General features: G+C 56.8%; 1 protein-coding gene and 1 long non-coding RNA gene across 13 annotated transcripts in view; one reads left to right on the top strand and one right to left on the bottom strand.

Annotated features, from left to right (window-relative positions):
* Positions 1-14,442, top strand: part of ARHGAP26 (Rho GTPase activating protein 26) — a 143,098-nt gene that overhangs the window by 85,871 nt on the left and 42,785 nt on the right. For all 11 annotated transcript variants that reach the window (XR_010834922.1, XM_067005447.1, XM_067005453.1 and 8 more), the window contains 2 exons: positions 2,790-2,949; positions 10,656-10,794. Coding sequence is in view for 10 of the 11 variants with exons in the window: in XM_067005447.1 (XP_066861548.1) it covers positions 2,790-2,949; positions 10,656-10,794 (299 nt within the window). In the remaining variant the exon portion in view is untranslated. The remainder of the gene's footprint in view (positions 1-2,789; positions 2,950-10,655; positions 10,795-14,442) is intronic.
* On the bottom strand, positions 369-8,708 carry LOC136791896 (uncharacterized). 2 transcript variants are annotated; one of them, XR_010834940.1, is made up of 2 exons: positions 8,290-8,708; positions 369-7,824 (listed from the first exon to the last, which is right to left on the bottom strand). It is a non-coding gene; the product is annotated as an uncharacterized lncRNA (long non-coding RNA). The 2 variants fall into 2 exon arrangements; XR_010834941.1 differs by having other exon boundaries at positions 8,496-8,708.

Below are 14,442 nucleotides of genomic sequence, written 5' to 3'. Positions count from 1 at the left end.
CACGCAGCTGCAAAACGTCGTTCACCCTTTGCGGAGTCAAAGCACAGTGGCAAAGAGGGGTGTGGTGGCAGCAGAGGGCCGGCGCCTGCGCCAGGGGGGCTTCCTCGGGGCTGGGGCAGAGCCAGGTGTGCCGCGGGGGCAGCGGGGCCCTGCCCTCGGTGGGAAGCCATTAATACTTCAGTCTGTAATAATTAACAGGACCGTGTACAGCTGCCTCCTGGTAATAAGTCAATGACAAAGCGATTTATTAGAGTGATGTATTACGTGATAAGGGTAATGAGAAATGAAGGAACCTAATTTTATAAGACTCAGATCAATTCAGTTGGTTTTTTTTTATAAATGAACATTGTTTTAGCAACCACAGAAGATCATTAGAATTATTATTTTATTAGTACTTTCAAAACTATTTCGGTTTCAGCTGCGTTTTTCAAAATCCAAACAGGAGTAAGTGAACGTGTGATATTGCTGCAGTGTAAATATTTCATTGGCACTGGTAAATGTCTCGTTACGGAGGCGGGAAGCAGGCTTGGCAACATCACTTCGATTTATCTCGACAGCGCTGAGACCTGTAGCCCGGTGCTGATTTTGTGTTCGAACGGGGAGCTGGAGCTGCGTGACGCCGCGCGGGGGTGCAGCGTGCGGAGGGCTCGCGCCGGTTGCTTGTGCCGCGCGTTGCGGGCGTCGGGGCGAGCGGAGGGGCGGCTGCTGCGGGATGCCCCCCGGGAGCGGGACAGGGAGCGAGTGCCCCTGGGGACGTGGGCAGGGGGACACGAGGGCCCGAGCGGGGCGCTGCCGAGGTAGGCGCTTCTCCTGGGGAGATGGCAATAGGGAAAGAAAGTTACATCCCTCTGTACGTAGGTGTTTTTTTCCTGTAAGTAAGCAAGTTTTTTCCTAAATAAGAGTTTTTTCCCTGTTAGAGTTCTGCCCTTCTCTCCGCTCCCCAAGGCTGTGACTTCCTAAGGCAGATTTGCTTCCATTCTGCTGGTTTTGTCGGCGAGGGGAGGCGGTGTGAGCGTTGTGCGCGTGCGGCTTTGGCGTGCCCTCGCTCACCAAATGGCGATGGGAAGAGCCGCGCGTCGGTAACCGGAGCCTCCCGCCGGGGCAGCCCATCCCCGCAGCGCCGCGGTTTACTGACAGAGGAGATTTCTCAGACGCTGGTGATAAAATATTCAGGGCTTCCTGACACTGGGGGAGGTTACGGGTAAGAGGGAGGTCCTACAACACGCCCCGGGGACTTTTCACCGGGGCTTCTGCACCTCGGAGATTGTAAGCCCAGCCCAGGACGTGCTCGGTGTGCCGGTGGAGGTGACCCCTCTGCGGGGTCTCCAGGGACGTAGCGCGCACCGGGGTGAGGCTTCTCGCCCGCACAGAGCACAGGGCTGGAGCTGGGGCTGCTCTGCCGACCCTGAGCATCCCTTGGTGACAAGGTCCTCTTCTGCCGCCCGAGGAGCCTTGTTTGGGGGTGAGGAATGCAGAGTTCTTCATGGACTCAGGTGAGACTTGGATGGAAGAGGAGGAAAGCTGATTTTAAGTCAGCCCTAGTTTACGCTGTGCTGAAATAAGCTACGCCCGCACACCAATGAGCACTATCACCTTGGCTCTGCGATCAGTGGTAAAGGCTCGTGGCAGTAACATCTTGGGACGATCCAGCAAGATCCGAGAATCTCACGCTCAGGATGTGCTAGCCTAGCGCGTGTTTCCAGGGAAAACGGGACAGAAAGACTACGGGGAAAAGGCGCCCACAGAAACACGTAAGCTGAAGTTGTGTGTCAGCGCAGCCTGAAGTCACCAAGTTTCCTGGTTGAAGAGGTCAGGAGAAAACCACAAAAAAGGCTTGCGAAGATAGGGCTGCAGGGCTCCCGCCGCAAGTCCTCGCTGTGTCACCCGCACGTGTCGGTGCGTGACGTGCCGCGGCGAGGCTCAGCCAGGGCCCGCGGTGCCAGGCGAGGAGGCTGGGGCTCCTGCCGAAGGGCGGCCGTGCCCCTGGGCTCCCCGCTGCTCGCGGTGGGGTGCGGTCGGTTCGCTCCCCACGGCGCCTCGCAGGCAGCCTGCGCTCCCGGGGGCTGAGCCGCGCTGCCGACGCTTCGCAGCGCCAAGAGCAGCGGCCGGCCCGGAGCTGCGCCCAGGGGCCCCCCAAAGCGCCCATCGGCGGGGTGCCGGGTCCTGCGCGAGCTGCTGCGTTTGGCTGAACCGCTCCGCTCCCGCGGGCCGCGATACTCGCGGACGTAAAAATAGGGATGACAGGGAGGAAGGCTCGAGTGTCCGCGGGTCCCCGGCCGGCGGATTCCTGGCTGGGGCGGGGACGGGCGCGCGCCCGCTGGTGACGCGAGGTCTCCGCTCCGCAGCCTGCTCCGCTTGGGCTGCGTGGGGCTGACCTCTGGGGAAGGCAAACGCTGAAATGGGTGAGAAGGAATTGGATTTTGGAACATATTAGGTCACTCGTTCAGCTGGAGAGCAGCGTGTGTCAGAGGTCCAACAATTTGTTTTTAGAAGGGTTTCAAGCATTAATGATTCAAGATGTTTTCCTGGGAGTGGTTTGCAACATGAGACTCGGTGGCCAGGGTAGCGTTGGGGTTTTATGGGATTAGTCAATTCCTGAGGCTGCAGGGCCTCCAGTAACACAACAGTTAACACTGTACTTTTCCACATGGCTGAGCCTTCAAGGAGCTCACCAGGAGTGTCAGAAACGTAAACAGAATCGTAAGGTTGGTGCCAGCCATGGGGCGGGGAGGGGGTTTCCGTTCTGATTATTCCTATCACCCACTTTTTGCATTGCTTTTGTTTTGCAGAGTTGCAAATAACCACAAGCAGAACCTGATGACTGTTGCTAATCTGGGCGTGGTGTTTGGGCCAACTCTGCTTCGACCCCAAGAGGAAACAGTCGCTGCCATTATGGACATCAAGTTTCAGAACATTGTGATTGAAATTCTGATAGAAAACCATGAGAAGGTAACGGCTTTACGTGCTTCTTTCAGTGCAGTTCATTTCTTAAAACAAATCTGTCTCTCCGCAAGCTGCAGCCCACTTTCCCGGGGCCCTCCTTGCTCTCTGTGGCCGGCAGCCACGAAGGGCTAGGCTTGGTTCCTGCTTTTCTGACTAAATCTGTGTTTGTTCAAATACTGGCTTTATCCGCAGGGTCGGTCCCTGCGTTGCGATGCGGTCGTGTCTGTGGTTGCACGGATGCTCCCACCTGTTGCTTGGGTCTGCCAGTGGAGCCGAGTGCCGCAGTGGGCTGGGCTGCAGCTGGGGGCTCCTGTGCCTCCCCGGGGAGCTGGCTGTCCCCATGGGGTGCTGGCTGTCCCTCGGGGAGCTCACTGGCCCCCCCCGGGAGCTGGCCACCCTCAGCGTGGTGCAGAAGCCTGTTGACTGCCCGTGGAAGGCTATGCGATGCTGCAAATGGCAGCTCTAAAAAAATCCATGTTCTTCTAAACTCAGACAGTTCTCCTTTTATGATCTTCTGTCTGGTTTGGGTTGGAGACGGTACTGATTTGTGCATTCCGGCTGAAAAACGGAGCGAGACTTGCCGAGGGGAGTGGGGGCACCACTGCCAGGCAGCATTGCAGCTCCGGCCTGGGTCTTTTGTTTGCCGACACTGAACTCGAGCATTGCTTGCAGGTTGCGAGCAGCGTGCCCACGCGTACGCGGGCTGGTGGGGTGAGGCACGTTGGGCTGCCTGGAGGCGGTGCAGTGCGTCACGAGAAACACCGTGTTCTCCGGGTGCCCTGGCCAAAGGGGACGCCTTGCCACGCTTTCCTGCGCCGTGCCGCTGGGTGCCCGTGGTGCGAGAGCGGCGCAGGCTGGGAAGCTGCAGGATGCAGGATCACAGGGTCTGGTTCTCAGTGCTGCGAGGTACCCGGGGCTCTGGGCTCTCTCGGAAGTTCGGCCCACAATTTCACACCTGAGATTCAAGGCTGAGTCCCCAGTACGTGCGGTGTGGGTGTCAGTCCTGGGGTGCGCCTGCGTGGGTCTGCTGAGGGGCAGCAAATGCATGACCAGCGGGGATGGATGGATATATGGGGACACTGTCTGTGGTTTGTGTCCTCAGAGAAACTGCCTCCCCGGGCAGATAAGCACCGTGGTATTTATTTAGCACGGAGGAGCTATTTTCTTCTCCTCTGCGTGGGGGGTAATGGCAGCGATTGCTTAATTAGGAGCTGCCATGCAGAGGGGCGCGCGAGCAGCAGCAACGAACCTGGGGTTGTGGGCAAGGCACAAACCTGGCACAAAACCTCATGTTGGCCCTCGGTGGCCATCTCTGTCCTTCCGTGATGGCCCTGCAGTGGCCCAGGGAATCCTCGCCGCCGTGCCCAGCTCTTGGTGGTGATGCTGCGCTGCCAGCATCCCGAGCAGCGCGGCATCGCGGCCAGGGCGCTTGTGGCCCTGTTCCTCGCTGAGCTCTGGGGGTCCCTAGAGGGACAGGTCGTCAGCCATGGATCCTTGTCCTGCCTGAACCGAGCCTCCTGCCACCAGTTGGCATCTGCAGGAATCGATGACAGATTTCTGCAACGATCGTGTCTGTGTGGGCTGCGGTGCTCATCTCCGCTCACCAGCAGGATTACACCTGATGTCGCAGGGTTCCCGAGCGCTGCCACGATTACCCTGCCTTAGGAGTAATTTACGGCACCAGCGGGAGGGGGAAGCTGCGGCTCGGTTTCGTGCTTTCGTCGCCACTGAACTGCGGGGGGGGCGAATGCGGCGCGTGCTCTCCGTGCACCCCGGCTGCTCCCGTGCAGCGGGTGCTGGTGGTGCAGGATGGTGCCCTGCCTGCACTGCCCACACCGCCTGCACAGCGGCACGGGTACCCCTCGGCACCGGGATGCTGCGTGCAGAACGTCTGTGGACCCCTGTCCTCATTTCTCGAGGGCTCTCGGGAAATGATCCCAAGAAGAAGGGAGACAACAAGAGGCAACTGCTGGGAGGAAAATCTCTTTTAAATTCAGTATCGGTGCCGGTTCGGCTCCCTCTTTAGGACTGTTTCGTTTCAGTGTATTCCTTAATTTGAATTGATTGGAACTCACTGAAGTTTCCCCCCAGGAGCTGCTGTAGGTGATTAGCAATATGCAAGTCCTCTGTGCTGGTGCTGCTGGTGCTTTATATTGTTTTACACCGGTGACTCACAGACACTGTTTATGATTAAGTGCATTCGCAGGGAAAATGTAATTGATTTGAATGGTTCCTGGCAATCAGCAACTGTCTGGTATTACATTATATTTCCCTCAGGTAAGTGGGATGCCTCTCCTGTTAAAATTACTGTCGTCATTGTGTAGCCAAAAAAAAAGAGAAGAAAAAAAAAACAAAAACCAAGCTTGGTGATGACATCGCTTGGTCTGAGTAACTGCTGGCAGCTTGTTTACAGCCCCTCCAGCAGGCTTATCTGGTGGCTGGGGCCCTGGGGAGGGTCTCAGGGGAGGCGGTCACCCTGCTCTGCTCGCTGCCGTGCAGCTGCAGTAACCCCACATTTAGCTCATCCTCCCGCTGGGGTTATCCGTGAGGAATACCATCCATCTCAAAGGCACCGGAGTAGCGGAGGCGGACACGGCAGTGACGGTCCCACGTCAGTGCTGTTAACGGGAGCGGGTGCTGCCCGCACCGTGCCCCGGCGGGTGTCTCGTTGCATCTCGGGAGCGAGGCGCAGTTTGGAATCGTAATCAGCAAAGCGGTGTCTTTGTGAGGCTTCCCGGAACGACTGGGAAATTATGGCTTGCTCCGGGTTGCCAGAGCCTCTGACACAGGCCATTAAGCTCTGTGCGTAATCCAAAAAGTTGAATCGTTTCTGGGGATTTTACAGGTTTCCAGGTCTTGGATCCGAATCGTTTGTTAGGCTCGCAACGGCACCAACAAACCCAGACTGTTTGTAGGGCTTCTCAGGCGTGTTCTCCTTGAGAAGGTCTCTGCGCATGAAGTTATCGCAGGCCTTGCGTTTATCTTTATAATTGCAGCTGTCAGTGGGAACTGTTGCACTTCGGGTTATTTCCCAGGGGCTGTACTGACACCAGAGCTTCTGGAAGTGTGGAATAGCGTTGGAATGGTGTAGAGTCAGGGCTGGGAGGGGCGGGGGGGGGGTGGGGAGAGAAAAAATATCCTAGTGGCCGCACCATTTGCATGCCAGATGCTGCAACAGAGCAAACGGGAACCCTGGAAAAGCTGAACCAGAGCAAACGCGCCCGGTGCTCGCCTGCCCAGCACCACCCAGCGAATGGACGAAGCCTGGAGTTGTTCCTTAGCAAGATGTCTCCGTTAGCGATTGTCAGCCTTTTCTCTGTGTGCCTGTGAATACAGCCCGCTAGCACGGTGTGATATAAAATACACGCCGATTGTATATTTTTAAATGGATGAAATGATTTTCCTCCTATGGCTCCGGATGTTGCCATGACAAGCAAACCAAGAGTGTGTCTTCTAAAAAAAATAAGGATGCTGTGTATTATTAGTTACTCAAGAGAGTGCTATTTAACACTATATTTCTAAAATAACAATAAATTGACTTAAAAATTAAATGTTAGCAGAAAGCAATATTGAAATATTATTACATCTGGTGGCATTTAATTTTCTGAAAATTGTGGCTGTCCATCCATTTTGTTTTCCAAAGCTTTTATTTGTATAGCTCTCCGGAAAAGGCCATTGTTCTGAAGTGTTACAAAATTAAGACATCGCTATACTGCCTTGATGATGTTCCCTTCAGACAAAAGATTCACCAGCTGAATTGTTTCTGCACACGGCAGTGATGACAAATGAGAGACCAGCCTTTGCGGGGACTTGCACAGGCCCAAACGCTAGCCTTACTAAGTGGTAAGAATTAATACCGAAGTCAAAGCCCTCAGCACCTCATCTTTATTTTATTCTTTCTCTAATTAGCAACAATTTTTAGCGATGCTGCTGGCAGCAGTTTGAGTTGCCCTCGAATGAAGTTCGTCCCACCTCCGTTTTGAGCGCCGCGGCAGCTCCCGGCTCTGCCAGCTCCTGGAGCGAGTCGGTGCCACCGGCCGGAGCAGGGGCTGGGGGCTGCGATTGTGTGCTCTGGTGTCGCGCTCTGACCTGGGAAGGAAACCCAACCTGCCCCTTTTCAGCTTCTTCGTGATAAGCGGGCACGGCGCTTCTCCGTCTCACAGAGATCAGGGACGCGGGTGCCCAGCACCCGAAGTCCTCCGCAGCGCGCTGACCCCGCGTGTGCCTGGGGACTGCTTCCTCGGGAGCAGTCATCAGCACTGCGAAGCCGTCGTTTATAACCAGCTCCAGATAATGAGGTCAGCGGGCAGATTCCTCGTCCTCCGGAGCAGCCGCGGAGCAGAGGATTTAACAGCACTTGGCTGGTTTCGTTCGGAGGGGGGGGCTGCTCCGAAAGCCTCCCGCTCCCGGTGCTGGGGGTGCTGCCGGTTCCCAGCCCTTCGGTGGCTGTGGAGCGGCGAAGTTACCGCTTGCATCAGACAGAGCGAGCACAGGGCTGTAAATGTAATTTATGAATCCTGGCTGCTCCTCTCCCCGTCTGACCGTTAAGCTGCCTCTCTCTCTCCGTTAATTGGACTCTGGGACGGGGAGAGTTATAGCACGGGTGTGCACAGTGAGGAACACGTCTCGCTGAGTCTCGTTAAATTAAAGACTGAAACAAACCTGACAAACTTTCTGGTGAAGAAGAGCGGAGTTTTTATGCGAGCGATGCCTCGGCTGGGGGAAGTGGAGCGGGAGTTTTTGAGGCTGCCGGGGGGGGGTTTCCTTCGCTGCCGAGGAGGCCGGCGCAGTTTCCGGGCGCGTAGCGCTGGCCAAGTCACTTTGAGAACGAGCTATTTATCTGACGGCTCTCCGAGTCCTCAGACTCCTCCCTCCATGGACCTTCAAAATAAGCGCTGGTGCTTTTTAAAATGGAGCTATTTACTGGCTTTTCCCTATCGCGAGCAGTTAAATGCAGCCGGGGTGCCGCGTGCCGCCCCGAGGTGGCCGAGGGGCCGCTTGGCACAGCCCAGCCTCTGCTGCGCCTCCGCGCCCGGCGGCGCTGGGGGGCTGCGGTGGGGCTGCCCTCCCTGCCCTGCCGGCCCGCGGGGCCTGCCGCCTCCGCGTGCCCCCTCTGAGGTGAGGCGGGAGGGTGGGCATGGAGCAGTGGGAGGTCTGGGGCTGGAAGGCATCCCGGAGAAATTGGGGCACTCCTGCTTTGTCAGGAGGCAGCGCCGTGCCACTGCCACCGAGCGGCGTCGCTCCAAGCCCTGCCCTCCCCAGGCAGCAGAGCATTGGTGCTTCTGCTGTGTCCTACCGTGTCCTACCGTGTCCTACCGTGTCCTACTGTGTCCTACCGTGTCCTACCGTGTCCTGCAGTGCCCAGCCATGTCCAGCTGTGCCCAACCGTGTCCTGCAGTGCCCAGCCGTGTCCAGCCATGCCCAGCCATGCCAGCCCAGGACAGCAGGCTGGCGCAGCCCTCAGGGCTTTAATCTTAGCTGCACAAGAGGCATAAAAGACCTCGTGCCTTAATAAAAGAAGTTTATAAGGTAGCAGGAAGCAGCATATTTACCGAGCCTTTACAATTGCAGTTGCGTCAGTGAGTGAAGCGGAGGCCGTAAACCGAGCGCTTCGAGTGCAGCGCGAGCACATCAAAGCCCGCGCTGGGAAGGGCGGCGGAGGGGAGGCGGCGAGGGCAGTGTCACGCAGGACACGGCTCCGGGTGCCGGTCCCTGCCCCGCTGGAGCAGCATCTCCGTGTCTCCGCGGCTGCAGGCACAAGGGGAGGCGTGGGCTGTCTGTAGGGTGAACATTTGGGCTGGTCAGACACTGTAACTGAAATAGAGTTGGTTGTGGTGGGTTGGAGGGTGTAAGATATCACACGCTGAAGCTTTTCAGTTGGACTGTTCCATGCAGCTGCTTTGAGCAACACAAGCTCCTTATAAGCTGAGGCTGGCTTTAGGCACCGAGTTTGTAATTTTAATGCAGATATACCGTCTCTGATTGAAGACCGAAAAGAGGAAGCAAAAACCTGGAAGTTTAATTTCAAATGTGCTGTGAGATGCAATTCATCAATGAACGTGTTTATTTGCTTTGATTATATATTTCATCATTTTCCCAAGCAATCTGAAAAGCATTTAATAGCAGAAAGTGGCCGTTCTGGGCCTGGAGAGCAGGGTGCAGGCAGGTGAGGTGCCCGCTGCCGAGCGTCCCGCACCCTGCCCAGCGCGGAGGGAACGGCTCCAGCCTCGGGGCCGAGCAGCGGGGCCAGGCCCCTGGAGCCCAGCGGCTGCCTGGCGGCACAGCCCGGTGAGCAAACGGCACCGGGCCCGTGCGCCTGGGCTGCCACCAGTCCCCGGCCTCCCACGGGGCAGGGACGGCCACGGGCAGGCTCGGCAGAGCAGGCGCGGTGGAAGCGAGCGGGGCTGCGTGCAGAAAGCGCGGCTTGGGCCGGTTGTGCTCGGGCGATCCGTGGGCCCGGGAGGAATGTGCGAATGAGACCAGCGGGAGGAAGGTCGGCCGCAGCGCTACATAATCCGTCCATCTGTCTGCGGCGTGTCCGGCTACGTACAGCCTCCAGTGCTCGCTTCAGGGGTGCCTGTCTCGGGGCCTGCGAGGAGCCGTGCGTGGCGCCTCCTCCCTGCTTCCTCTGCCTCACGCAGTGCCAGGGCTTCAAACCCCCGCGGGGCTCGGGCAGCGAGCACCCCCACCCAGGAGGGCTGCCTGGAGCGCTTTTCGAGGTGCCCTCCACCACGAGGTGTTGGGTTTGCTGAGAACAGTCTGTCAGTTTTTTTACAAGGGGCCGTGCCTGCCTCTCCGTGCTTTTTGGGAGAGATGTGACATTCCAATATTTGGCTAAAGCATCTCGGCAATTTAGCATTTATTTGTGAGAAGCAGCACGGAGGGTTTACTCATGTGCGCCTGAGGATTATGTTGCTGTTACACGAAACAAAGCAATTAGCTCCTGGCAGCGGCTCGCTCTGGCTGGTGAGCAGCATCTTGCAGCTCTCTGCTGCCTGCTGGGGCAGCACCCACCGTGGCACAGGGCACTGGGCGGCTCTCAGGAGCAGTTCTCCTTTTGGCAAGCCCCGGCAGCGCCACTCGGCACCAGGCAGCCCCGGGTACCCCTGGCGGTGCCGGACGTGGCCAGAAAAGACTCAGAAGGCTGGTGTGTCTCAGCCGTTCTTGCAAAGGGAGACCTTGGGAGAACTGGTGTTGAACACTGGTGTTGTCTGAGCCCGGGGTTACAGAAAAACAATAAATAACCAAATATCAACGGCAAACAGAACTGCTGCTCATTAGGTTCATGCAGTTTAAAAATTCCATCCCCTTGAGAAAAATGTGATTACTCAGTTTTCTGACAGCTGTGGCTGGAAGCTGGGAAGACTTTCCCAAGCTGGTTTGCATCACTGGGCGCCGAGCCTGTGGCAAGGACAGGCGCACGCTGGTTGTTCCTCCCTTGGGCACTCTCCCACCAACACCTGCAAGGGCACCGCAGAGCCTTGAAAACTAAAAAAGCCTACCATAGTACCAGGGTCAATCAAATTCCGCAAGAGTGCAAACAGGGTGGAAACGCAGAATTTCGGAAATTGTACCCAAACGTTACTTGTTTTGTGGGTCTTCTGTCGATGCTGCTCCTTGGCGTGACAGCGGGGCGCTGCAGACCAGGCAGGTGGAGAGCTGTTCTGCCCGAGCGGGCAATGCCAAGGAAACTTGTTTATTATTTTTCACAGATATTTAACACTGTGCCGGAGACCCCGCCGTCGAACTCACAGCTACTGCTATCTCGCAAGAAGAGCACGGACTCGAAGCCTCCCTCGTGCAGCGAGCGGCCCCTGACCCTCTTCCACACGGCGCAGCCCAACGAGAAGCGTAAGTGCCGCGCGGCCGCCTCTGCCCTAACGGTCGCTGCCAGCCGGTAATTCCTGCGCCACGAAATGCAGCTGCGTTGGTATCGATGAAAGATGCGTCCTGTAAGAGGATAGTGCCTCAGTTTCCTGCACTATCGTGCTGATAGGGAGTGCAAAGACTGCCTGGCATCCCAGGCTGAAAGCGGGGCTCGGGGGCTGCGTCGGCGCGGTGTGGTGTTGCTGCCCCGTCCCCCGGGGCCTTCCCCGCCTCACGTCCCCCATCCCCGCTGTCCCCGGCTGCCGAGGCGCTGCAGTGTGTGGGGCAGAGCCCGTGCCCTCCGCAGACGATCCTCTCTGGACGCCCACGGGCACTTTTCCTTTCCCAGACACAACAAGCTCAGCCAGCAGGCTCTGCATTTTTCTGCGGATTAGGTACCACGGCAGTTTAAAAATGTTGGAGATCGTCTTTCCAGTTCTGTCACTAACTGGCTCCAGACACCTAGGTGAAGGAGTCAGCGTGCCCTCCCGTCGCACACGCTGCTGCCTCACGTTGTTCTGTCCCCGGCCGTCCCCATGCTGCAGCAGGGGCAGGAGCCGGGCTGGCAGCGGGCACTGCCCGGGGCTCACCTGGGCGCTGAGTGAGCAGCACGAGGCTGGCGTGAGCCCCTCGCCCCCTCGCTGAAAACTGCAACGCAGCAGAGAGGCTGCTGTTTGCTTTTCTGACTCTCCAAACATTGGGGCTTCCCTGCCTCTGATTGAGTTCCCGTTAAGGTCCATGCGCTCCCATTTTGGAGGATGTCCTAACAACACGTGTGGATTTAGGAAGTGGTGGTGGTACCGACGTGTACGCTGGAAATAGTGTGTCCCACAGCTGTCAGTGGAACCCTCAATATCAGCATCTGCTTTTGGAAAATTTCAGCCTAATCAGTTTATTTGCTGATAACTCAGCAGATGTTTGGTAGATGCTGGAGTCACCTGGCTGCCAGGTCCTTCGTGTACTGTCCTCAGCTTGCCTGGAAGAGGAACCGAGTTCGTTTATTTATTTCTGTAGCTGTTTACCCTCATGAGAAGCAATATTTTCTCAGCTTTCCTCCTGACGGTCTGCAGTCTCCTGTGTTTGTGGGCTGAAGCACGAGGGCTGGGGCAGCAGCTGGAGCCAGGGCAGCCGAGGAGAAGCAGCAGACGCTGCCCCTGTCCAGAGCTGGGACACAGAAAGAGCCCTGCTTTTGGGGCTCCCAGACAGCACGGTTCTTCCTGCTCCTGGCCACAGCTGCTCACGGTCTGAAAGGCGGTGAGAGGGCTGTGGGAGTGCGGGTCGCTCGCGCATCACGGGATGAGCGGGGGCAGCTTTCCAGCCATGCAGGCTTGCAGGATTTGTCCTAACCATCCTTAAATGCAGCAAGGTGCCTGGGGTTATTTGGCAAGCGCTGAGCCTTCCCAGCGCCGGCTGTGTTTGCAGCTGTGTTGCTGGTGCTCAGAGGTTCGCTCGCTGGCCGGGGTTTGTTCCTGAGCCGCCTGCTCTGCCCGCCCCGCGCAGAGCTGCTCCGCGCAGGAGGGGCGCGCAGCTGGGGGCCTGTGCCTGGAAATCTGGGTCAGAAGAGGTGGAGGGGGCTCAGGAGCCCTGAACACAGCAGGGGTACCGGCCGCAGGAGTCTGCTCGGTGAAACAGGGGCACGGTGAGATCCAAGAGCTCGAAGTTGCAGCTAGGCATGTTCAGAACTGAAGCAGAGTGCACATTTTTTAATACCGAGGGCAATTTAGCCGTAAGAAGGAGATAAGTGGGGCAGTGAATTTTCCATTATTTGAAATCTGTTCTTTGAAGTAGAATACCTTTCTAAAACTTTCACTGAGATTCATCATACAAAGCTATGCGTAACGCAGAAATTATCATGTTCAACACACAGGATCACGCAAGAGAGTAGATTAGATAATTATAATGATTTTTTTTTTGCTGTTAAATGCCCACATTTTTGCCCACAACTGACCTGGGTCAAGTGTGACCCAGGAACCGAGTGGATATTGTGAAACAAGCAGGGTTAACACAGGAATACGCCACTTTGTTCCGTATCAGTTTTTCCTTATAAGCGGTGTTTTGGCACTTTGCTCGTGTTTTGTTATGCAGAGTGCTTTTGTCATCCCTTCTGCGGTCCCTGTGAGGGTTATCAAGGTGCCCTAGAGCTGGGTTCCCGGCCCCAGGTCGCTGCTCTGGCACCCGGCAAGGTGGGACCTCGGCATGGGTGGTTTGCAGAGCGGCTCCTCTGCCTCGGCAGTGCTGCGGCAGCTCGGCTGTCCTGCTCCTGTAGCAATAAGAACAAATTAAGTACCACAGCGAAGAATCCTTCACTGAAGCTGTTAAAATCATGAAGCGAAACACAATCTCAGCCTTTTAAAAAGGAGGAAATAAAATAAAGGCATGGTTTCCGATCCTGCCGTTCATCTCCCATCCTCTGCAGATGAAACACTTCCAGTTCCTTGGCTGATAGCGACTTTAATTCAGTGTTGGCTGGTAGCTGCGTCTGAGATTACACAGGCAATTGACACTGATTTGTTAGGCTTACAGAGCTTATTTTCGGACTTCAGCCTTGGGCAGAAAATGTTTGGAAACAACCGGACGTCGCGGCCGAAGGCGCTGCAGGGCGCAGCTCTGCGCTGCCGGGGCCGCGGCGGGGCCGCTGTCGGGAGTGCTGCCGGCACACCGCCAGGGCCTGCCAGGCACAGACCGGCTTAGAAACCTGCACCGTCGGGTGCAAAGATCAAGGACCGATGTGGGGGTTTTTAGGTCCTTCGGCAGGTGGATTTCTCTCTTATTTCGTCTGCTGGCTGCTCTGTCCCCCAGTTGACGTTTGGAGAGCTCAGCCTCTGCTTTTCTTCACTTTTGCTTCTTCTTACCTTCTGGATAATCTTTTCCGCCACAAAGGGTTTATACCTCCCTCAGCACAACTGGGGGGCAGAAGCTCCTTGCAAGCACGATGCCTCACCCCCGTTGATGGGAGCGAGCGGTGTTTGTGCTGCACGTGGCGCACGGCTCCTGGCGGTGGTGCTGCCACGCAGAACCAGCTTCTTCGTCCTGGTGCAGCCTCGCCCTGAGCTCCCCAGGGTGCTGGAGTGGAAGCAACAGTTTTTCCTTCAGACACCTGGTTTTGGAGATGCTGGTGTGCGGGGACCTGCTGTCTGGTGTCCAGACACCGTGCTGCCCCGTGTGGCTTGCGCTCAGCCGCTGCGCAAGCTGGTGTTCTCCTTCCACCCGTCCTTGCGCCCCCGTCACTGCACCGGCCGAGGCAGGGCAGACGGGGAGCTCCACGAGCTGGGCTCCTCCACCTGCACAGCCCTCCGGCCCCAAACCCGTTACCTGCTGCTGGAGCTGGCCGGGAACTGTGGGCCAATAAATATCTTTAAATTCAGCACTCCGGGGAAATCTCTCTTGTTTGTGAGCTTTTCTGACGTGGTTTAGGGAAAGCACGGCTCGTTGTTTGATCCGCTGTATGACTCATCGCTGAAGAGGTCGTCTGCATTTTCCTTTTAACACCACAGACGGTGGCAGGCTGGAAAAAAAATCCAGCTGGGTGCATCACAGGACCAGCGGAGGGGACAGAGAAGTGTTTGAGATACCTGCTCCCCTGTCAGCTTGCTGGAGATCAAGATTAATGACATGCGATTTCAGGAACCTGTT

The sequence above is a fragment of the Anser cygnoides genome, chromosome 14, assembly GCF_040182565.1.
Source record: "Anser cygnoides isolate HZ-2024a breed goose chromosome 14, Taihu_goose_T2T_genome, whole genome shotgun sequence".
In the NCBI taxonomy this organism is placed as follows: domain Eukaryota; kingdom Metazoa; phylum Chordata; class Aves; order Anseriformes; family Anatidae; genus Anser; species Anser cygnoides.
This window is presented reverse-complemented; position numbering and strand designations above follow the sequence as displayed.